The sequence below is a fragment of the Varanus komodoensis genome, unplaced genomic scaffold, assembly GCF_004798865.1.
Source record: "Varanus komodoensis strain SLA01 unplaced genomic scaffold, ASM479886v1 scaffold79, whole genome shotgun sequence".
Taxonomy (NCBI): domain Eukaryota; kingdom Metazoa; phylum Chordata; class Lepidosauria; order Squamata; family Varanidae; genus Varanus; species Varanus komodoensis.
The window spans coordinates 1312854-1336747 of NW_025336467.1; the positions used below are offsets into that span (position 1 = coordinate 1312854).

The 23894-nt window shown below is 49.3% G+C and overlaps 1 protein-coding gene across 2 annotated transcripts; it reads left to right on the plus strand.

Moving 5' to 3' along the window:
* The first annotated feature begins 1679 nt into the window (after positions 1–1679).
* On the plus strand, positions 1680–23649 carry FZR1 (fizzy and cell division cycle 20 related 1). 2 transcript variants are annotated; one of them, XM_044453458.1, is made up of 15 exons: positions 1680–1764; positions 2552–2642; positions 6444–6593; positions 7561–7686; positions 9614–9677; positions 11324–11451; positions 12413–12495; positions 14129–14312; positions 14557–14622; positions 15696–15798; positions 17335–17519; positions 19707–19940; positions 20834–20938; positions 21103–21195; positions 21632–23649. In XM_044453458.1, the coding sequence occupies exons 2-15, from the start codon at positions 2631–2633 to the stop codon at positions 21671–21673; spliced, it is 1575 nt and encodes a 524-aa protein (XP_044309393.1). In that variant the 5' UTR covers positions 1680–1764; positions 2552–2630; the 3' UTR covers positions 21674–23649. The 2 variants fall into 2 exon arrangements, with proteins under 2 accessions (XP_044309393.1, XP_044309394.1); XM_044453459.1 differs by lacking the exon at positions 2552–2642 and having other exon boundaries at positions 1701–1764.
* The last annotated feature ends 245 nt before the right edge of the window (positions 23650–23894 follow it).

A 23894-nucleotide genomic window follows, 5' to 3' on the forward strand; every position in this document is an offset into this window, starting at 1 on the left:
TTCCCCAAGGTTGTAAAAGAAACCTTTCCCTCTGTATCTTTACTTTTTTCTTTTTTTCTGGCAGTCCTTTTAAGAATCCCACCATGAGAATTCTCAGCACCTTTTTCCTTTTTGCATTTTTCTGGCAAAGACAAACCAGCCACCAGCCATCTCCCCATTGCTTTCCCTCCTGCAACAGCAAATGCAAACATTTGCCCCAATCAAAGTATAAGCTTCTTGTTTGGGGGAGCCGCAAATAGGTAGATTGGAGGGAGGCTTAAAGGCTTGCAAGACTTTGAACAGATGTTGACAACATAGAAACATGGAAACTGAGCGAGACAGAAGGGGCCTCCCGGGCCATGACTGATGTGCTCATTTCTGGCAAGATACTGTATTCATGAACAGAACAATATGAGAACTGCAGAGAGGCTATGACATAAAGTTATGGTAAATAGTGATTAGTAGAGTATTACAGGGCAAATAGGAAAGCACATGAATTGTCACAGATTGTGTCAGTTTAAACAGGCAGGAGCTGGGGATTTCCTAACAGAAAAGTCTAGCTGGGGCTGTTTTGCTGTAGTCCAGACAGGTAACAGGGTTCAAAGCCTAAATGCAGCCAAAGGTGGAAGCCAACAATGTTACAAGTTTAATTTTGCAAATAAAGGCTGCAGCGGCCTCAGATTAGCTGAGAGTCTCAATCTCAAAGGAATATTAAGGCAGCTGGGGAAAGAGAGCCTGGCCAGAGTTCAGGTTCTTTCTGGGCAAGAGAAGCAGGGACATGGCTGGTTTGATTTTGTATCACAAAGACACACATAAGCAACCTTTCTCTATAAAGATTTATTTGGATTTTCCCAACATCCTCAAGCATTTAACACATTTTTTGTCAGTTCTGCTTTTTTAACATAGAGGTAATTCTACAGGGTCGAATTCTGCTCTAAGTGTTTCCGTTGCCCAGGTGCATGTTGCATTCTTCATAATGCAACATACTGATACAGGTAGATACTTATGGATCTTTATTTCTCCACATATACTTGGCCATGCACACGTGTATTTTGGCATGCGTTTTAACCCATGCAAAATCCAGAGGAGTGGCTTTGCATATTATTTCACATTCAACTATTGGGCTGTGCAGAATAACAATAATGATAATTGTAAAAATTATGTTTCTGCCTTTTATGATCTGTCATACCATTTACAGTTTCTTCCTTGTCCTTTGCCTGTTAGCCTGAGATCCTAAACTGTCTCTCTTCTAATCGTGGAAGCACCTTTTTGCTTACAAAGAGGGGTACAAATATCGCCAATATTTTTTTGCAGGGCGTCTCCCCCCCCCCACATTTTGCACGAGCAGTACTGCCATCTCTCCCCTGCCCTTATTTATTTATATTTATGGGGAGAGGGAGAAAAGTGACGCGCATCCTCTCGCTCTGACAAGCGCTGTTGACATTTTTCGGGTTTGCTTTTGTGCGCGCTGCACGGCGGGCAAGCAGGCTTCGTCGGGAGCGACTAGGCCGCGGCCGGTCGCTAGGCAACGGCCCGCTCCCCGCTCCTCCCCGCCCCCTCCCCGCTCGGGTTGTATTGTTTCGAACGGGACGAATCAGGGCGCAGGTCGGGCGGGGCCGCCGGCTCCTCCCGTGGTGCCCTGCGCGCCGGGAGGAGGCGGCGCCTGTGAGAATCAGTGGGCGGGGCAAGTGACCGAGGCCATATTGGATGCGCCCGCCGAGGGCAGGCGATGTGGGCTGAGTGCTCACTCCGCGACTTTTCGTCTCGTCTTCGGTCGGAGTGACGGTAAGGGCTCGCGCGCCCCCCTGGCTGCAGCGGAGCGCGGGGGCTGCCTGTGCTGCCCCGTGCTGGCGTAGGAGCCTGAAAGGGGGAGGGTCGCTTGCGTGGGGTGGGTCAGCCCACCTTGCTGGGGCGCCCCGTTAGGGGAGGGGCGCCGTGGGGCAGCTGCGGGAGGGGGCGGGGCATGCCGCTTCCCATAGGCCAGCCGGGGCGGGGTGGTGCAGGCCCCCCGTTTTGCAGTCGGGGAGGGGTGCAGGAGAGTCCTGGCTTGAAGGCACCTGCAGCCAGCCATTGGACTGCAACTCCCATCAGCCCCAGTCAGCCTAGCCAGTGGAAGGACGTGGTGGGAGTGGTAGGCCGAGCGATCCCTGTCCTTGCAGTCTTGCACGGGAGGGACTATTCTGGGGGATTTAATTTGAGGAGAAGCAGCTGATGCGGGAACCTTCCTGGGTAAAGCAAGGAGTGGGTGTTGGAGCATCGCTCCTCTTCCCTTGCAAAGGAGATAGACCTTTGCTTTAATGCAGAGGAAAGAAGGAAGCGGGCTAAGCAAGAACACGATGGTTGGGAGGGAAATGGGGGTGACCCCCCATCTCCCCCACCAAGGTGGGGTTTGGGCTTCAGAGGAAGGAAGCCAAGGGTGCATCGTCTCTTTTCCCATATGGCGGTCCGGGGGAATCTCCAAGGGAAGGGCTGCCGTGAGGAGGAAGCAGTTGCTGTGTGAGTTATTGAAGTGCTCATTTGGGCACTAGGTGGGTGGACAGGTGCTTGATGACTCCATTTTTCCTCCTTTTAGACTAGCCTTCTGGGACGGGGGTGACTTGGAGAGGAGTAAATTTGAGAGAAGCCGTTTTCTTGCTGCTGAGCGGAGGGTTATGTGCTTTGAGGTGAGAGATGTATTCTTGGTTAGTTATTAGATTTATACCCAGCGTTTTTCACAATGAACACAAAATGGCTTACATCATTCTTTTCTGGCTGCTCTCAGTCTTATCCCCGCAACAACCACCCTGCGAGGCAGGCTGAGAATCTGTGACTGGCCCAAAGGTGCCCAGTGGGCTTCGTGGCTTCCCCAGAAAATGTTGTGGGATGGGATATTCCCTCGGACACTTTTTGCATGTTTAATTTCTCCCCTGAAGTTCATTTTCCAAAATCATTAAGAAAAATGCTAATCGCAAATGCAGTATTTGAGAGCCAGTGTGGCACAGCGGTTAAGATGATGGGACAGACAGGTGATTTGGGTTTTAGTCCCCACTCAGCCATGAAGCCAGTTGGGTGACTCTACACCTGTTACTGCATACCTCACAGGGTTGTTGTTGTGGGGAGAAGATGGAGAGCAGCAGCAGGAGAATTATGTAAACTGCTTTGAGTTTGTTGTAAGGGAAAAGTGGGATATAACTCCATATTAAGTAAGCTACATCATTATCTTTGATGCTTTTCGGGTGATTATCCTTTACGTGTGTGTGAGGGCATAACTATGTATACCTGCCTCTTGTAAATGGAACGAATTAGTGCTCGCATTAGCCATACGGGAAGAGTTGAACTGCATTGAGCATGACTTTTCCCATTATTTTAAATGTTAATAGTGTTTTAAGATTGCATTTTATTTTCTTTAATTTTGCTGCTGTAGCCTATTTATTTTATTGTATTACTTCCCTGAAACATTGTGAAGGGCAGGGTTTAAAAGCTTTAAAGTGCCAGTGCCCTGCAGGGCAATGGTTAAAAGTCCAACCACATGGAAGGAGTTAACTGTATGATTTGGCTGGCATCCCTAAACAAGTTTGGAGTTATCACTTCTGTTTGCAGGATACTTGTGTGGAGGAGTCAATATCTCAAGGTGGAACAATGCATCCTTATCTTAGTACTGTATATGCCACAGCTGCCCGGGGGATGCTAGCAGTTGTAATCCCACGCATCTGGCAAAACTCATGCTAGGATAGGCTGGCACAGGGTCTGCAAAGGAATTATTCTCTAATCTGTAGATTGTCTTGCATCAAAACCTTCTACACTACATTCTCAGTGAGAAAAATGCTTTACTCATTTGGAAAAATAAAATATTTTTTGCAATGTTTGATTTTTTTCCCTCAACTTCCTGGTTTTCCATTGGAAAAAGATGAAAAATGTCCTCCGGGGTTGGCGGGCAGGGGGGAGGTAATAGGAGAAAAAATGTTTTGCTCCCTCGCTCTCACAGCTGGTTCACAGTAAGTTACCATATTGGTAGGACTGCTAAGGGGCAGGGGGTGTTTGCCCAGAAAGCCACAAAATCTGATTTGGCTTAAGAAAAGTGCTTCTCATTTTGAAAAAGGAATTCCACCTCTTGGGGTTGGGGGGAGCCAGCCCTTGAGTCTGGTGCTGGTATTTCCTTTTTTTTAATTTAAACAAGGTGGTTTTTTTGGTTAATTTAATACTTTAATGTTTTGTTATGGATTACTTATTTAATTTGGTTAATTTATTGACTATGATGGTGTGCGGATGTACTTTATTATGAGATGTTTTCTGTTTTATTGTATTTTATGCTGTTTTAGCATTCATAAGCTGCCCAGAGAACATTCAGGTTATTGGGCGGCATAGAAATCGAATGAAATAATAAACACACTAGCTCTCATGACTGTAATGGTACACTTGAGTTGCTGTTAGTTGTTACAGGACTATCGGCCTATATGGGTGCTACTACCTGTCCTGGATAAGCTTGTAATCGAAAATTCAGCTTGGGAAAAGTAATACAGAAGGCAGCTTAAAGAGAGATCAGTTTCTGTTCCAGGTACATAAGATACAGCTCCCTGTGGCAGGTTCCTGGAGACGATTTTCTGAGTCTTAGCTCTTCACTCTTCCTCACACCTTGCAGAAGAGAGTAAACGTTGTGAAATAATCGTTTTTCTTGTCGATATGCATGGCTTTTTCAAACCAGTCGTGGGGGCGGAGGGAAAGTAGCTCTTCAGCTATTCTGACTTGACTTCCCAGCATTCCTCATCACTGGCCATGCTGGCAGAGGCTTCTGGGAAATGAAGTCCAAAATGTATGGACGGCTGCCTTTTGTCCATTCCCGGCTATACGATATAATTGACACGAATTTTGATTACACAACAAGCTTAAACATGACATTATAGATACCATATTAACTAGGGCTCCAAGGCCAACCGCATATAAAATTGTAGTGTGCCCTTTGCCTAAATCCACTCCTAGAGCAGCTGTAGGTAACCAGGTGTCCTGCAGGGACTACAACTCCCATAATCCATAACTGGTCTGGTCAACAGTCAGGAGTTCTCCATTTCAGCATTATTTATTTATTTTACAACTTTTTTATATATGTCCACTGCCAAATGGTCTCGGGATGTTGGGAGTTAAAATGGCAGTCTTGGATGATGGTTCCCACAGATTGCTGGCTGCATCCCAGACTGTTCTTCAGAAAGAGAAAGGAGCAGGTAGATTGCAGTGGAATTGTGGGGTGTGGGGGGGGCAGGTGAAGATTCTGAGATGCAGGAGGAAGTGACTGTCTCAGGGCCAGGTGCTTTGCCAAGCCAGGTGGTCTGTGGGAACTATCCTGATGTACAGCCAGTGGGAGGAGTCTCTGAGGATGAGGAATTCTCAGACACAGGCTGCCCCCTCCTGCCCACTCTCAATCCCATGGGAAAGCATCAGCAGAAGCCCACCTGAATAGCAGTTCATGGAGAGGAGGTGTGCTCACCTTCAGAAAGCCCCTCCTGAGGTTATGGGGCCCAGGCACCTTCATAAGGAGGAGAGTCCCTGGACTTGAAAACTAGACTGGGTTCAACAAACCGCTCTGTGCATGCTCAGAGATCGATTCTGGGAGGTTTGTACTTGGGAGCAAGACAAGGAAAATGCTCTGTGGCTTTTGTCTGCTCGAAGGGGGAACCTTTGAAGGAGGCAGGAGGACAAATGTGATGAGTTCCCCTAGAAGGGCTGCCTAGGGACATCTTGGCCCAGAGAAATGGGGTAGGAAGCAAAAACAGCCGCTGTCCAGCTTTATCTAGCCACAAGAGGGGTTTCCAAGACGTATCTTGCCCTGAGTGGATGGGAGGAAAAGCAGATTAGGTTTGAAGTCGGAAGACAGCCAGTGTGGTGTAGTGGTTAGAGCATGGGACTGGGACTCGGGCGATCTGGGTTCTAGTCCTCACTTGGCCATCGAGCCAACTGGGTGCCTTTGGGCCAGTCACAGACTCTCAGCCCAGCCTACCTCACAGGGTTGTTGTTGTGGGGATAAGATGGAGGAGGAGAATGATGTAAGCTGCCTTGAGCCCTTTGTGGGGAAAAGGCAGGATATAAATCAAATAAATAAAAGGCAGAAAAGAAGAAGTGCCCAGCAAAGAGCAAGCCAGATCAGGTGCGCAGCTGTTGTACTGCAAACCTGAGTGCGTACATCCATCTTAATCCACCTTCACCCTGTTTTAAAGCATAGTTTTCTCCTTCCTCCCAAACCTCCCTTTTTAAGACCGGGAGCAGAGACGACTGGTTCTCTTAAGCTGGGACTCTTTTGCATAAGAAATTGTGGGCGGATGTCATTGAAAACTTCTGGAGGGGGCCCAGTGGCCTTTCCTGCTTCCAGAGAGAAGGGTACTTGTTACCTATCTCTGGAGGACGATTTGGATGGAGACTGCACAGCACTTAGCTGTGTGGTTTTAGTCTTTCCAAAGTAGTTGCTCAGCGTTTTGACATGTTGGTTCTTGTTGTAGCGTATTTCTTGCGCCCTGGTTTCCGAGCAGAACTGTGTAAGCCACTCGACCTTTTCTTCCCCTCATCCCTGCATCTTCGCCATGGATCAAGATTATGAAAGGCGCCTTCTCCGTCAAATCAATATCCAGAATGAAAACATGATGCCTTGTGTAAGTCGACATTATTATGGTTCAGCATTTGAAATTCTGCTGGTTTCAGAGTGGGCGTGGTACAAAATTCCAGAAGGGTTTGCAGTTTCAAGAGAGTGGGGACAGTGGAAGGACCGAAGAACTGAGCCACGGGTGATTGGATGCATGCATGATTGCTTTGCAGAGGTGGAGCAGCTGTCCTTTCGACAGTTAAAAAAAATCCCAGTGCTGTTAATAGCTTTTTAACAAAACATGTTTATTCTGTCTTTCACCAACCATCTCAAGATGACTTACAAAACATAAAATCCACAACAATAAAAGTATAATCAATAGTACAATAGATAATAAATTTATGAGAAATACAACCAGTAATAAAATTCTATCCAATTAAACCAATAAAAATAAATGAACCAGAATTTTTTTTTAAAGTCACTGTTAACTTCTAAAATCGTTGATTCTTAAAATAACGTTCAGATAAAAGGGTTTGCACCTGGTGCCAAAAAGAATATAGGCTCAGTGCCAGGCGAACCTCTCTGTTACTGGGTAGAGGGGTCGAGCTGGACTGATGTCATAGTCCCTTCAACCCCTGGGAAAGCATTTTTGCTCTGGTTGGGAAATGCTTTTAATAAAAATACTCTGCTTGAAACGAAACAGCAGCTTTCCGGAACCATTTTATTTAATGTGCAGATTGAAATTGTGTAGCCCCATGGTTTCTTTCTTCTGACACTGAGGCTGCAATTTTTCTGCACGATTCTTTGCACATTTACGCAGCCATATGTCAGTGTACTTAGGATGGTCTCTTACTGTATCATGTTATTGTAATTAAGGGTTAAAATGCAAATGTTGTGGGATCAGTTCTGTAAAATAAAAAAGTACTGTTCTAGTGGAAATTGCAGTGTTTCCCCATCTCCCGTACCCCCTCCCTGGTATTTGCTTGGTTATCAGTTTGTGTTTCTGATGGCTCCTTCCCCCACTTTTCAAATTCCAGGTGGTGGACACGAGGAGGACACTAACACCTTCAAACTCCCCTGTTTCCTCCCCCAGTAAGCACGGTGACAGATTCATTCCTTCCCGAGCTGGAGCAAATTGGAGCATCAGTTTTCACAGGATAAATGTGAGCATTGCAGGACAACCTAGTCTGTGGAGGGAGGAGGAGGGGAAGATGCCTAGAAGGCAGACTTTTTATCCAGTATTTGGTAGCATCCTGGAAAGGGAGGATGGCCGTCTCCTATATGAGAACTTGTAACAACGACCAGTAAAACAATAGGAGTTCCTAAACCCCCTTTGCTTTGTGAGTTAATGTTAAATAGTGTTTTGTGGGTTATTGTTAAACAATAATAAATAGAACCATCCTGATATCTATTAAGAAAATGTAGCAGGTATTTTGGGAAGAATGGCCAACTGGCTAATTGGTGTATAATTCTGAGAAGGAAGGGGACTTTAAAAATAGGCTCAGCTGCAGACTGAGTTCCATCTTGGAGGAAATAAGTATTGAATTCTTTGGGGTGAATCACTCTGCAAAAAATAGAGGCCACCACTTGGAATATCTTTTAAGCCATTCTGATGCAAAAACATTTTCTCCTGGAGGTTTAAAGAGCTTTTTCAGTCAAGCTTTTCATCCTAGATAATAGCACTGGATCTCAACCAGGGAGAACCATTGTCTACAGCAGGGAGATAAATTATCTGAGAACCATGCAATTTAGTAAAATAATTTGTCCAACTATCAATAGAAATCAGAGCTTCTATTTCTCCTGCATTGGGGCAGAACATGAATCACAGTATCATTATGTACTTATTTTCAGTGACGTCTGTTCCCAAAGCCTGTCCTAACAGCGCACGGTTCTATTGTATTCTGATCTTTTTTTTACAAAAAATACAAGTTATTTATCGGGGGACATAAAGCCTTTGAGTAGCTAACGTTTTTGATTCAGAAAGTTGTTTGGGAAGTTTAGTCAGAATGACCTTTGCAACCTGGCATTTCATACAAAAGCATGAGAAAGTTGAGCCAGGGTTCTAATATGAAGTGTAAGGTGGCTAGCTAAATGAAGTTTCTGAATATTTGTTAGTACAGAAGGGGAAGCCTTGGTTGAGTCAAAAAGAATGGAGTAATAACAATTCCTTAGACCTCCCCAATTCAGTCAAAACATGGGGAACGTCTTCAGGCTGTCCCAGTGTTAGCAGTCTGGTGGTCTGCACCCTTGACAGTGGAGGCGATCTCTTCCCCCGCCCTCCATTCCACTGGAATGTTCTTTCCTCACCCCTCCAAGGTTGATTTTCCAGCCTCAGAGGCAGTTGGTGGGCGAGGGAGCAATTTCTGATGCCTACTTCTGGGGTTTTAATGGATGAGGCTACCACTGGGCATCCAATGTCTTTCTGCAATCTCCAAACTTGGGTGAGAGGTTCTGGCACTCACACCCTGCGTGGGAGTTTTCCTGTGTGCAGCTGCACAAACAGAACGCTGGGATAGTGGAACACTGGCTCTCGGGCATCGCAGCTTTTACGACGTCAGAGTGGTTTTCTGATCCACCCTTTAGTCCGTAAGACGCTCAGAGCCCAGGGAGCATAACAAGATTGCTTTCTTTGTCTCAGAGAGCTTAGAATTTCAGCGATAAACTTGGTGAGTTCCAGAAATATTAAAGTCTAGAGTGAGAGTGATAGCTACTTTTTATACAGTCCGACATACTTACTCCTAGTACAAATTCAAGCAGGGAAGGTTTCATTGAAGCCAGTCCCTGCTTTAACAAGATGTGTGACATTAACTCTAGATCTGTGGCAGGAAGTGATGTTTAATGTAATTTTATTATGCTCGTAAAAAGCTTGACCAAGTATTTCCCTTGAGCAATCCCTAGAAAAGCATGCGGAAGGGAGCATCCTTCCCAGTACACACACAAGGAAGGTTGGAATGTACCCCCATGGTCAAAGACGGCCTCCAGAAGTTGTCCTGCCTGTTTTGGGTAGGTGACAAAGCAGAACATATCCCCAGAGCAGGCTGGAAATTTTGAACACGGGTGCATGCTTAACCTTGTCGTCTGCACTTCCAGGAAAATGAAAAATCTCCGAGCCAGAACAGAAAAGCAAAAGATGCCACATCGGACAATGGCAAAGGTAGACTCCAGCCCCGTCTCTTTGTCCATACTTCTCCCTGCTTAGCTGTGGCTCCCTGTGGAGGATGCCAGTTATTACGAGGTTCCCTTGTGTTTATCTTTGGGAGATAGCTAAGATTGGGCTTGATCCTTTTTGCTAGACATAGAAACAGGGCAAGTCAGAAGGGGTCTCCCGGGCCATCTAGTCTGACTCCTGGCTCCGCTCACGACATGCCCACCATGTGCATATCTACCCTGCCCTTGAACACCCTCACCAGTGGGGCCTAAACCACCTCCCATGGAAGCCCAGTCCATACCCTCGGGGTCCCGACTATCAGGAAATGCTTCCTGGCATCCAGATGGAACCTGGGTTCCCTGAGCTTTGCTCTGTTACAGGGCATCCTGCCTTCCTCTGCAGGGGAGAACAGGTCTCTACGCACCTCTGTGTGACACCCCCTCACATACATGTATGTCGCCAAAAGATACCTTCTGAGCCTCCTCTTCTCCAGGCTGAAGAGACCCAGTTCCCTCAGTCTCGCCTCATACGGCATCCCCTACAAACTGGCCACCAACCTTGTGGCCCTACGCTGCTCTGACTCCAACCTGGCTATAGCCTTCCTGTAACGAGGGGCCCAAAACTGAACACAATACTCCAGTTGCGGGCGCACCAGAGTCGTGTAGAGTGGCAGTAACACCTCTCTCGCTCTAGAAGCCACACTTCTGGCTGTGCAACCAAGGGTGGCGTTCGCCCTCTTGGCCACCGCATCACACGGCTGGCTCATGTTCAGCCTGCAGTCAACCAGCACCCCGAGGTCCCTTTCGCAAGTGCCGCTCTCCAGCCACTTGTCCCCTAATCTGTACTTATGGCACCCATTCCCATGTCCCAAGTGCAAGACCTTGCACTTACCCACATTGAACATCATTCTGACAGAGCCCTGGGGGACCCCGCTTGTCACTGGCCACCATCCCGATGGTTCCCCACTAATAGTTACCCTCTGCTTTCGGTCAGTCAACCATGCCCTAATCCACCAGACAGTGCTTTGGTGTATCCCAAAACTCCTGTTTCTCAACCAGGATATCATGGGGCACTTTGCCAAAGGCCTTGCTGAAATCCAGGTAAACCACATCCACCGCATCCCCTCCATCCAGCCACCTCGAAACCTTGTCATAGACACCTTGGACAGGTGAAGGAAGGAATCCAGGTTGAGTCATCTCCGTCAGATAGGTGTTTTTACCTGAAATAGCACATTGGAGATACTGATTTTGTAGGCTGACATTTTTAAATGATGTATTTTATTGGTTGCTCTGAAGAATATATAGGTAGGTTTTTCATGGTGCAGTGATAATTCATCTCTACTTAGAGATAAGCCCCACTGTATTCTGTGCTACTGGATTTCAAGTAAATGTGAAGGACAAATCTTAATTCTGATACTGGTGTGATTGTAAGATTCCTAGTAATTTTAGTATGACACATTTGGAGTTGGCATGCATATTTTGTCACTATTGTGTTGTTAACAGAGCCTTATGTTTTCTCAGCTTTACCAATTCTGTGCTTTTCTTCCTTTCTGTGGAATGTTGCATCTAACCCAGTTGCTTCTGTCCTATTAAAAAAGCAGACACCTTTAGTTCCTCCTCCCTCAGGTTTCTCCCCTTCTCTCGTCCACGCAGATGGCCTAGCATATTCAGCCTTGCTAAAGAATGAGCTCCTGGGAGCAGGGATTGAGAAAGTACAGGATCCCCAGACGGAGGACAGGCGGCTGCAGCCCTCCACCCCTGAGAAGAAAAGTCTCTTCACGGTACCTTTTCTCCCGTTCTCAACCCCTCTCCCCCAGAGAAACCGAAGCAGTAGGATCGGGAAGCAGGAAAGCTGGGCAGAGCCAGGGCTGTGGTGTCCAAACAGCTAATGGCAGGATTATCCTTGGGAATTATCTGCCGTCGTTTTGACACAGAGGTGAGGCAGGGCCTTCCAGAAAGGAAGCAAAGCTGGGAGGTAAAGCAGGCTTGGAGGTAGGTGCTGCTTGGGGTATTCAGGAATTAAGTACAGAAATGGGAATGTAAGCTTCATTTCCTACCTGCCTTTCTAGCAACCTTGGTCCTTTCCTAGCCTGTTCGGCCCATGGAACCCTCCGAGAGGGCAGGGCTTGGCTGCCAGGCTGTGGCCCTTAGAAGCCGGGCTGTAATCTCTGGTCACGGACCGGGGATGTTGTGTGATTTTTGAAGGCCCAGGGACTCACTTGTGCGGCCCCTCCCCACATAGGGAGGCTGCTACACAGGCAAGGCGACTGGGCAGCTGCCACCCTAGCTTGGGAAGCCTCAGCTGCGCCACGCTCTGGCATTCCCTGCTCACCCGGCGGCTGATCCATCGGGCAAATCAGCACCTTCCCAGCACACATCCTTTGTCTTGTGGAGGGCAAGGCAGGGCTGCTTCTGCCTCCCCCACACTGTAGTTTTGCTTACCAGCTCTTGTGCATCCGCCTGCTGAAATCACAGCCCATCTTCTCTCCCAGCACTTCGTAAAGGGGCTTACAGAAAATGGGGGGGTGGAAATGCAACAAATAAATAAAACTGAGTAGCAGGAAACAGGGATCATATCACTGGAAAGACAGACTGGCAGGGTCCTGTTGCTTGGACAAGTGTTGGACTTGGATGGGTGGGGTCCAAAGGTATTTTTGGCTCCCCCGCCCCCCCAGGAGGAGGGACCACTTCTGTATGGCTGCTAACTCTGGGATGCTGCTTTATTTCTCGTTGTCCGTCTAGTACTCCCTCACCACAAAACGATCCAGCCCGGATGATGGCAACGAGGTCTCCCCGTATTCTCTCTCCCCGGTTAGCAACAAAAGGTTGGCTGCTCTTCTGGGGGTGTCTGTTAATGGGGGCGAGGGTTCTCGGGGGCTGTCTTCATATCTCAGGCGAGAAAGAGGGAGGCCAATTGGAATCCGGGTTCGGCCAGGGCTGTCTGGTGGAGGTTGGTGGAGGAGCAGGTGGAGCCTGAGTGACATTTGCCCCCCCCCCCCCGCCGAGATACTGCAGCCCTTCCATTTTACCACCCTCCCATTAACCAGAGAGTGCAGAAAGGGGGAAGTTCTCTCCTCCTCCATTTGCTTGGCAGCAGGTGGGAAACTAAGGCAGAAGCACCTAGATCAGGGGTCCTCAAACCACATCCTGGGGGCCAGATACCGCCTGCCTGAGAGCTTTCAGGCTTGTTTGGAGAAAACGCTCTCCGAACGAGTCCAGAAGCTGTGAGCCGGCACAGGCGTTCTCTGAAACTCTTTCACTTTCGGAGACTGGCGGAGAGCCGGCACACGCACCAAAGGGTGACTGCCCCCTTCAACTGCGCATGTGCCAGCTCTCTCTGCCAGCTCTGGCTCGCTCCTGCTGCTGCGCTGGCCTTGCCAGCGTGAATTGCGCGTGCGCCAGCCACGCACACGCTGGCTCTGAATCCCAGAGAGAGGAGCGAATATGGGACCAGACACTGGCCATCTCAGTAGCCAAGAGCAGGGCCATGCTTCCCCTGAAATACTAATAAGTTTATGTTGATTAAAATCGTTCTTCTTTTTAAATATTGTATTGTTTTTTCCTGGGTTTTTTGCACTGCAAATAAGGTATGTGCCGTGTGCGTAGAAATTCATTCGTATTTTGTTCAAACTGTAGTCCAGCCCCCCAGCCGTCTGAGGGACCATGAACTGGCCCCCTGTTTGATAAGTTTGAGGACCCCAGCCTAGATTGTATTTGGGCTTTTGGGTTTTGTTTTTCTGGAAGGGCTCCTTTCTCCCTTCTTTTGTGTCTCTCTGCAGCTGGGCACTGTAGGAGCAGTGAGACAAAAGCGACTGGCTGTGCAGCCAAATCGTTTAGGGTGGCCACGGGTTGACTGTGCTCCCTCTTCACCCCTCAGACACTGTCCTTGATGTGTCAGGCGCGTATATTATGGCAGGGCTTTGGCGAGGCAGCAAGCAGTTTCTAGGGACGTTGTTGGTGGAGCTGAGCGAGGAGGCCCTAGTTTTAATGGCCTTACCAGGATGGGGAGTGGGTTGCGTGCATTCGGCTTTGAAGCACTCAGCAAACTTTGCTCCTGCCCTCCTCCCTCTGCTGTTCCTTGCTTTAAAACAGTTTCTACATTCCCGAATTGTTAGAGCGGTCAAACTATTGGCCAATTGATTCAAAAAAAGGAGTTCCCTAAGGACATGCAGATTTGCCACTGAGAAAAATCCTCCCCTCTTGATATTTCCAGATAACCTTTCTAAAACAAAAAATAGGCAGAGAACATCCCCCCAAAATGTAGCTGCTTTTGAGAACACCACTCAAGAGTGACCTCAGGAAGTACTCCCAGATGTTGGCTGCTTGATACTTTAAAAGATGGTGCTTGCTTTCATGACATCTGCAAGAATTGATAATACCTAGCTCTGGGATAATGCTCATGGAACTAACCACGTTTCTCTTTTTTACATCCCCTCCCTGTATTACTCCCAACACCAGCCAAAAGCTGCTTCGATCCCCCCGAAAGCCAACAAGGAAGATCTCCAAGATCCCATTCAAAGTTCTGGATGCCCCAGAGCTGCAGGATGACTTCTACTTGAATCTGGTTGACTGGTCCTCTCTCAATGTCCTCAGTGTTGGCCTTGGAACCTGTGTCTATCTCTGGAGTGCGTGCACCAGCCAGGTAAAGGGGTACTTGAAGGATACTTGCTCCTTGGAATATATGCGCTTCTTACAGGGGTTTATCTTCCTGTGGGCTCAGGGTGGTAGGCAATGGGGTTTGTATCCCTTCCATCACAAGGCGAGTCATCTGTTTGTGAGATCATGTGGGGGAATTTTTAAAGTATGCCTTAGCTGCTTTTATCAGTCCCAGTATAAACTCTCGTGCTGATTCTTGTTTCTCTGGTCTTTTTTTTCCCCCTCTCAAGGTGACTCGGCTCTGTGACCTCTCCGTGGAAGGCGACTCTGTAACCTCCGTGGGATGGTCAGAGAGGGTCAGTGTGCTTGTCATGTGGGAAATATGGCGAAACGTGGTGGCCATACTGTGATGCTTGAGCCAGCTCTTCTTGTAACACGCCTGTGCTGGGAGCTCTTGGGCTCTAGTGCTCGCTGCCAGCCGTAAATTGAAGTTTCCCAGCTAGCATTCTGGTCTTTGGTTGTAACAACTAAAAGGGAAATGTCCGGCACTCCTGATTGTCGCCATGCTGTGGAACCCTCACCAGAGGAGGAACTGGGCCGCATTTCCATCAGCCACTGCTCAGGACTAAATCTAGGCTGAATAAGAGCTTAAGGGCACAGTGCTCTGTGAGCTGGCCAGGTCGCCCTGGAAGTTGCAAGCTACTCTTCCGTCTCAGCTTGCCTCAGATAAATCTAATTCATGCTGAAATCAAAGCCACAGGGGACAGTGGGGTGAAAGGTGAGGTGCTCAAAACCAGTTCTGTTTGGAGAGGGAACATATGTGTAATCCCTCTCCAAAGATTTCGAGTTCTGCCTTTGGAATACCCCAGGCTCACCTCCCAGCATCTCCAGTTGGAAGGATCTTGTGTCAACACATTTGCAAGGGGTCTTGTTGTCCACGGACCACTGCAGCCAGAGGTTGCTCAGTGGTGGAGGATGTGCTTGGGCTGTGGTAGATCCCAGCTTCAAGCCCGATTAAATTCAGGCTCCAGTATTACCCATGAAAATGCTTTCAGGAGATCAGGTAGTAAGTGAGGGGAGGTAATGATCCCACCTGAAAGGATCCTGATCTCTTTCAGGCGGGACTGTATATGCATTCAGTTTCTGCAAAAAGAAATGCCATTTAGTATCTTGCTTTATTTTGCACTGACACACACAAGCAAGGGCAAGAAACGTGGGCTCTGGCGACACACCTGAGCTGTTGAAGGAACACATTCTGGGCAAAAGGTTCCAAATCATGGCTGCAGCAGGTAAGAAGCGGGCAGCCACCAATGTCCGTCGTCTTCAGCGTGGCCCGTTGGGGTGCCGTGGGTTCCACAGAGTCCCAGCTTCTGCCGCCATCCCTGCCTCTTCCCCTCGTGAAGTCTCGCTTTGCGTCCTGCTTGTTTAGGGCAATTTGGTGGCCGTCGGGACCCACAAAGGTTTCGTTCAGATCTGGGATGCCGCTGCAGGAAAGAAGCTGTCCGTGTTGGAAGGCCACACTGCAAGAGTGGGTGAGGAGAATGCCGTGGACAGAGGGCTGTTGGGGGAGAGCGCCTGGGGGGTGGGGGGGGGGCACGAAGGCAGCAACAGGACACGGCTGCACCCTGCAGCGATCTCGGCCCATAAGCACGTAGGTGCGACTTCCACCTTAAATGCTACTTCACGGCCAACCTCCATGCCTCGCCCTCCCATAATGCTAGATTAAACCGTTCCTGTGCTTAAACCATTCCTGGGCTTGTCGGCGTGCCGGGGTTATTCCTGCTGGCCCTATGCCGTTCCACGCTTCCTTTGGCGAGCTGAGTCGGACGACCTCTATGGAAATCCGCTTGGTTGCTCTCCTCTCTCCTCCACTATTTCTCTTAGTTCTTGTGCCAGCTACATAAGGATTGGAAATATGCTGTGTTTTACCTGCTGACTGTTTTGCCGGTTCTCCTCTTTATTTATTTTATCACGCTCTGAATATTGAGGCATTTTTTTCTTCTTGGGCCGCCACTTTGGTTTGAAAAGCAGGCGACAAACTGCTTTTTAATTAGAAGCAACTAAAAGAGGCGCAGTGTCGAATCTCAGTCAACTAGGAGGTAGACAGATCCAACTTCTGCTTGTTTCTTTGTGGCGTATCAGGCCCAGCCTAAGTTTTGTTTGTTTTTCCAAGAACTGAGCAGCCTTGTCCAGGACAAGATACTCTGGGAGGCGTTTGTTCATAAGGTTGTCCTAAGTCAGAGACAGCTTGACAGAACGTAACAGCAACCTCGTTTGGTTTACAGAAAAAATAGCCCTGCTGCCAAGAAGCGCCACTGTTTCTTTTGGTTTCTTTTTCCCTACTAAATGTGCACAGTGGCCTTTATCCAGGATCAGGGAGAAAGAGTGGATCCTGGGCAGAAAATTGAGTATACCTAATGATTGGAAGAGGACCAGAAAGTATAGAGATTGTAACGACATGAAGGGCACAGGAAGGACCAGAGGCTGTAGCTCAGGGGTGGAACATCCGTGCTGTGTGCTAAAGACCTTGTTTCCCATTAACAGTATCTGGTAGAGGGCAAAGACCCTTTCCCACCTCTGACTCTGTATTGCTGCTTCCTCATTGGTCGGATTGGAGGGTCCCAGGCCTGATGGAGAAACTGCCTGTGCTAATAAAATACCCTTTCGGATGGAGTTAAGGCTGCAGCGTGAACAGGGCTGTAAGAATCTCTTGCTGGCGTTTGCGAGGCGTCCCAGCAGGGACACCTGGGTCAATGTTGGTTCTGAGAACGGGCGTTCTTCAGAACCTGCTGAGCTTTGGTGTCTTCAGGTTCATGGAACAGCTTCCCTGGTAGCCCTCCTTATGCTGGGTTAACTCCTTAGTCACTCCTCTTTCCCGAGGTTTCTCTTTTTGCTAACACCCGGGGGCTTGCTGCCTTTACTAGTCAGCAGTATCTTCTCACCACTGCACACCGATGCCCACCCTCCTAACCGAGAAGGGAATCCTTCCAGCGAGCAGAGCACACTCTCGACTCGCTCATCAGAAGGTTATTCATGCACACGCACACGTGTCGAATTCCCTGTCGCAGGTGCTCTGGCGTGGAATGCAGACCAGCTGTCTTCTGGCAGTCGGGACCGGATGATCCTGCAGCGAGACATCCGGACCCCTCCGGTGCAGACCGAACGACGCCTCCAAGGCCACAGGCAGGAAGTGTGTGGACTGAAGTGGTCCACGGACCACCAGCTCCTGGCATCTGGTGGCAACGACAACAAGGTAGAGTGCCAACACCCTTTGCCTGTCTGGGCGTCCTCACTCCTCCACGCTGCACGTGCTTGAAACCGGGAAGCAGGGGTGTGGCATCTCTTGCTCAGCGAGGGCCCTTCTCGGGGGCCACGCCCTAGTGATATGTGACGCCCAAGATGGCAGCCTCTTACAGCTGAGGATAACTAGCCCTCACGGGTGGCAGTCCAGCCTTTGTGGACGCCGGAGATCCCCATCAGGAGCCAGAAACCTGCCGCAGTGTTGGAGGGAACGAGGCCCCTGCTGCGGAGGGCAAGATTGGGAGCCAGGTGGGCAGGTTTTATTCCCCGAACCTGAGCTTCGGCACCCCTGCTGCAAGATGTGTGGGTAGCTGAGAACGGGTGCTGACCAGAAGCAAAGGTTTGGGGGTGTCTTGCTTTTGTTTCATTGATTTGAAAAACAGTTTCCCCCTTTGGCCTGCATGGCCTCGTGGCAGCGGGCAGGCTGTCTCTCGAAGCGTAAAATGAAAAGGCCCCTCTGCTCCTTTTTTCCGCTGAGGTGAGACTCCTGTGTTTTGCATCCACCACCATTAGGTATGGGAGATGGGACTTCATTGCTTGCGGTACCCAAGCTCTGGGGTGGTTTGTCCCAGGAGCCCTTTCTGTAATTTTCCAGGGACCCTTCAGTTTCGTTTTAGGTTGCTCAGGTCATTTTTGTACGTTGTGTTTGCTTTTGCGTGATGCATCATGTCTAGCTACTTAACAGCACCCATGTATTCGGCTATTGCATTTAATAGCTATTTGTATTATGTGTGTTTACCATCAGATGCCACTTTCAGGGTGTTTTGGGGTGGAAAAACAGCTTACATAAATAACCTACCCTAGAGGAGCTAGAAATTGTTAGGAAAAGTACAGAAAATGCTGTAGTAAAGTGACGAGCAAGAGCAGCATGGACTCTGTGTGTGTGTGTGTGTGTGTGTGTGGTGTTTTGGCTTAGTTTATTGGACTCCATCCTTCAGCAAGCAGAACGGACAGCTAGCACAGCCAGAGCTAGAAAATCCTTCAAAATTAGAAACACTCTTTTCCGACATGGGTCCAGTCTGCCGTGGCCGCAGAAGGGAACTTGGCAAACCCCGGAAAAGCCCTCTGGCCCTTCTGTCATTTGAGCAACTGTTTGGTGCTAACAGTCCGTACGACGGAACTAGTGGAGGTGCATTCACAGCATGTGGCACAGTCCAGCGTTTCCACCCCAGAGGACCGACCGATCAAGCGAGTGAACAAAGGGAGCGGAGCTAGCTGGAGCCGGGGGTCAGACTAGATGGCCTGGGAGACCCCTTCTGACTCGCTCTGTTTCTATGTTTCTAAGTGGCCTCGAGCGGTTTTTAATTGAAAAGCAGGATAGAATCCCCATTTAAAACAATGAATTGGTGAATTGCAGCAGTTGGGAGCAAAGCATTTTTTTAAAAACCCGGCATAGTTAACTTGGCTGAATGGAACTTTTCACCTGGTTCTGGGGAGATGGATGTCCAATTATTGCATTGCGAATGAGGTGAGTGTGAAGGAAAAAGCAGGGGCCATGTTTGTTCATTTGTTTGTTTGTTTAAAACTTTTCTACATCGTCCCATACTTAGACGTCGCGGGACAGTTTACAACAGATCGACGCAATAAAATAAAAATGGAAATAAGAGTAACAGTCACACAGCAGCCGATGCTAAAATATAAAACCACTAAATAAAACAGGTCAGCAGTTAAAACAGTGGGAGAATAAAAAGGGTTTCGCCTGACACCAAAAGGAAAAATGCGTTGGCACCAGGCAAACCTGGGGAGCATGTTCCACAATCGGGGTGCCACCGCAGAAAAGGCCCTCCTCTGGCTAGTCACCCTCTTGATCTCTCAAGGATGGCTCCCAGAGGAGGGCCTCCACCTCAGAGCTCAAGGGACGGGGCGCATAGGGGAGAAGGCGCTCCTTCAGGTACCCAGGACCCAAGCTGTTTAGGGCTTTATAGGTGGAAACCAGCACCTTGAATTGGGCCCGGACTTCAGTGGGGATCCAGTGTAGGTGATAGGGGATGTCGAGATTGAGGTGCTGCTGCATCTCCACAGCCAAGAGGTCGACTGGCCCCCCAAATGTATGGCGGGGTGCTGGAGGGGCTTTTCCTTTGGGTCACCTGCCGCTGGAGCTGCCGCTCTGCTCCAAAACCCACCTCTCCTGCCTCCCCAGCTCCTTGTCTGGAACCACTCCAGCCTCAGCCCAGTGCAGCAGTACACAGAGCACCTGGCAGCTGTCAAAGCCATTGCTTGGTCCCCGCACCAGCACGGGCTGCTGGCCTCTGGCGGCGGGACGGCGGACCGCTGCATACGCTTCTGGAACACACTGACCGGGCAGCCCTTGCAGTGCATCGACACGGGGTCGCAGGTGTGCAACCTCGCCTGGTCGAAACACGCCAACGAGCTGGTAAGGACCTCTGCTGAGAGCCCTCCAAGGGGCAGAGGTGTTTTCTGCAAAACGCCCGAGGGAGAGGATGGAGAATGCTTTGAGCTTGGGGGCCCTCTTCCAGTCCCTGCTGAGGTGGCAAGCGGAATTCCCCTGGGCTAGCTCACCCCAGTAGCACTGCTGGAATTCCAGCCGGGCTGGGTGGAGGGGGGGTGTTCCTTGTGCCTGTTGTGTCACCTTCCTTTGCTTGCTGGGACTTGCAGTCTTAAACATGGAGGGCGCCAGTTCTTACACAGGGCAGACCAGCCGGCTTTTTGAGTGCCAGTTTCTGGGAGGAAGGTGGGACGATGAATGGGAAGGTGGGTTATTTGTTTTCCATAACGGGCAGCAGGTAGGTACTAATTGGAGCACAGCTCTGAGGCGTCGTCCGAGGGCCAAGGGAGGGGCACGAATTGGGCTGAAGAGGAATGAGGCTTGTGGGTGTCCCCCAGAGCTTGTCTGCTGTTCCCCCTCGAAATTTGGGTGCTGCCCCCTCCGAATTCCTCGGAGCAAAAGCGCCGCTTGCCCACTGTGATGTTTATCCACATGATCCAGGTGTTCCAAGCATTGCATGGCCTGTTATCTTTAGAAGGGGCCCATCCAACTGGCCTTGTCCCCTGGCTGGTGATTGCCTTCCCGGGAGGGGTGCCTTCCAGAGGCAGCTTCCAAGCCCTGCTTCTCAACTTGGACTGCGGGAAATTCCGAAGTCCAAGCCCTCTTTTCGCCTTGCTTCCAAGCTGGCAGCTGGAAGGGGGTGCCTCTCCAGAGAGCCAGATCCTACCAGTAAGCTACCTGTTGCTGCTCCGCATCTCAGCACCCATGCTAGATTCCTCCCCCCACCCCCAGCTGTCTCCTGAAAGACCTTCTCTCGGCAGGTGAGCACCCATGGATACTCTCAGAATCAGATCCTTGTCTGGAAATACCCGTCCCTGACACAAGTGGCAAAGCTAACTGGTCATTCGTACCGAGTTCTCTACCTGGTGAGCATTGCCCCCAGCCCTCTGTGGCCCACCCCGGCCTTGCGGGTGTGCCTCTGCAAGTCGGCAGGTGTGTTTTCTCAGGAGGGGGGCTCTGCCTTGCAGCAGCGCCCCACTCCTTCGAAGCACTCCTGGGCCACTTCGGTTCTCATCCGTCTGTTCTGCAGGCGATGTCCCCTGATGGGGAAGCCATTGTAACAGGAGCGGGCGACGAGACTTTGAGGTTCTGGAATGTCTTCAGCAAAACACGCTCCACGAAGGTGAGCACGGCGGAGTTTGCGTGATGGGAAGCTGCGAGAAACGCGTGTGACGGCCGCCTGTCCACCTTCAGTGTGAGCCCCAGAATTTGGCTGCTGCTGCATTTCAAGCAGGGCTTGCCATTTCTGGGGATGCGGAGCTGTCCCAGTCAGTTGCTTCAGCCCCTCCCGTGGCATTTCCCAGCGGAGGGCTGGCAGGGGAGTTGGCCGGGTCCCGCAGCCCCGTTGTGAGCAGTCCAGAGCACCTGCAGCCGTTGCCACATAGCGCACAGATCTCTGTGATCCACACGCCTGCTCTTCCGTTGGAAACGGGGCTTGGGCTTGTTTTGCTCTCGCGGGGCTCCCCTTTGGGTGATGTCAGTGCATCTGCTGGTGTGAGCAGAGGCTTCGTCATCCGTGGAGGGGCACGGAGCTGACTGTTTCTCTCTTTTGATCCTAGGAGTCCGTTTCCGTCCTTAACCTCTTCACCCGGATACGTTAAAACCCAGGACAAGATTTTTTTTTTTTTTTTGGAGTCGAGAAGCACTAATCGACACGCATGGAAACTGAGGCCATGATCCAGGGAGTTGGGGGTGGGTAGATGGGGGTGTGACAGGTCAGTTTGCCTGTTCAGAGGAGCCTCGGAGATCCCTATTAAATAGTTGCCTATGAATACAGTTGGATGTTACTTAGGGGACGAGCGGGATGGGACGTTGCCAAAGTTCTGGGCCCATCCTTCAAGTCAGGGAACAAATGGGGAAAGGTTGCAAAGAGAGGTGTAGGTGTGTGTGTGTGTGTGTGTGTCAGTCAGTCGTCTGTGTGAGAATGAGTACACTGGAGCATTCGAAATGCCAGTAGTGGGAATTTTTTCAATCGGAGAGGAGTTGGAGAGAAGAAAAAAGACAACTGTACCGGGTCTGAGCAAAACATTGAAATTCCACCAGCACTTTCTTGGGTGTTTTCAAGCAGGATCCTCCAGGATGACCGCCCAGACCCTGGGGTGACTGGGCCAGCAAGGGGCCAAAAAGCCGTTTATTTAAGCAGCTCTCTCCAACCTTGGTGCTCTTTGTGTAGGTTGGTTAACAGAATTTTCTTCTCAGCTAGTTCAGAGTGACTGACAGGAAAAGGAAAAGAAAAAGAAAAACAAGTATGATTTTATATATTCATCTGAGAATCATGGCTGAAAACTGGAAGGAGCAGAGTTCTTGGTATTCCAGAAACTCTAAAGGTGGCTTTTTAGGGGTCCACATGGAGGGTTTTCATTAAGAGAAGAAGAATTCCCTACACTTTGCACAAGCCACGACTGGGTCATTCCATGGGAAGGGACATGCTGCCTCCAGTACTTGGGGTGACCTGGCGGCCTCTGGCTTGATCATACTAAGAAGTATAGGGTAGAATGGGTAAATAGGGATACTCAGACCTGTAAGTACATGGTAAAAGATTCATTGAAACATCAAGGTAAACAACAGAGTATACTGCCCATTGGTTTTTTGGCACCCTCTCCAGCTGCTGCTCCCCGGCTAGGGGAACAGTGGTGATACGATTGTGACACAAGGAGAACATGTGGTTGAGTCCTTGGACCGACGGTATTGCAGCTTTCCTTCCAAAGTGGAGCCGTCCCACCAAATATTGTGGGGAACCCGAACACGTCTGCTTGGACGAAAGTGTTTCTGAAGTGTTCTTTGTAGCTTGTGCCCAGGAAGGGCTTCCATGTAAGGAACCTCCTGGAGGGTCCTGAGTTGCCCATGTTAGACTTGGAGAGAGAGGGTTTGCTCGGACAGGGGTTCTCTTGTCTGGACGCTGTTGTACCTTCACCCGGTTCCCCCACTTGAGAGAGAGAGTGACTTTGGATGCTGCTTCCTAGTTCCACCCAGCCTTTGGGTTAAGCAACCCATGAGGAATAATACTGCCACTCATATATCCACCACTTCACTTTCATTCAACAGCCCATGGTCAGGTCCTTCATAGGCTGTTGACTGATGTGTGAAGATGGGTTGTTTAGAGGCTAAACAGCCTCTCAATTAACCCATGGTTTCTTGTTGGGCTAACAGATGGTCTGTTTTGGATGAGGAAGAGCATAACGGGGTGGTTGGATGCCTCCAGATAAGTATTCTGTGTGTGTGAATAAGTTTTGTGTACCCCATTCTCATGTGGTTGGTTGAGTGTAGTGTGTTGAGTTAGCTTTGTGGCAAAAGAAAAGAAAAAGAAACCAGAAATGGATTGATAGCTGGTGAGACGGTGCAAGTTTGTAATTTAGTGCGTGTCACTTTCCAGCCAGATGTTTATGAAAATTATATTTGTGTTGGGGTGCTCTTGTGTGTGTGTGTGGAGCGAAGAGGTTTGTGTGTGTGTAGTGCACCCTTTCTATGCTTTTGTCTAAGACACAAGGTGAGAGGAAGGGGTATATTGCAAAAATACTTATACCTTGATAATGTAAAGTTAATGTATCTAGTAATAAAAGAACTTGTGAATTTCAAAGTTACCTTGGCAAGCGTGTAGTGTTTTCCAAGCTTTTAAATTTTGTTGTTGTCCAAATTTCCAGGCTCCAGATTAGGCCTGGCTTTATTTAGGGGAGTGGGGTATGACAATGCATTGCCTTAATTTTCTATAAAAATGCAGTATTTGCATAAAATAAGAGCAATTGGGAGCTCTTACTAGCTTGTGGAATTTTGGATTGCCCCAATAAAAAATGGAGTGGTTGTCCAAAAAAATATCGTTATGCC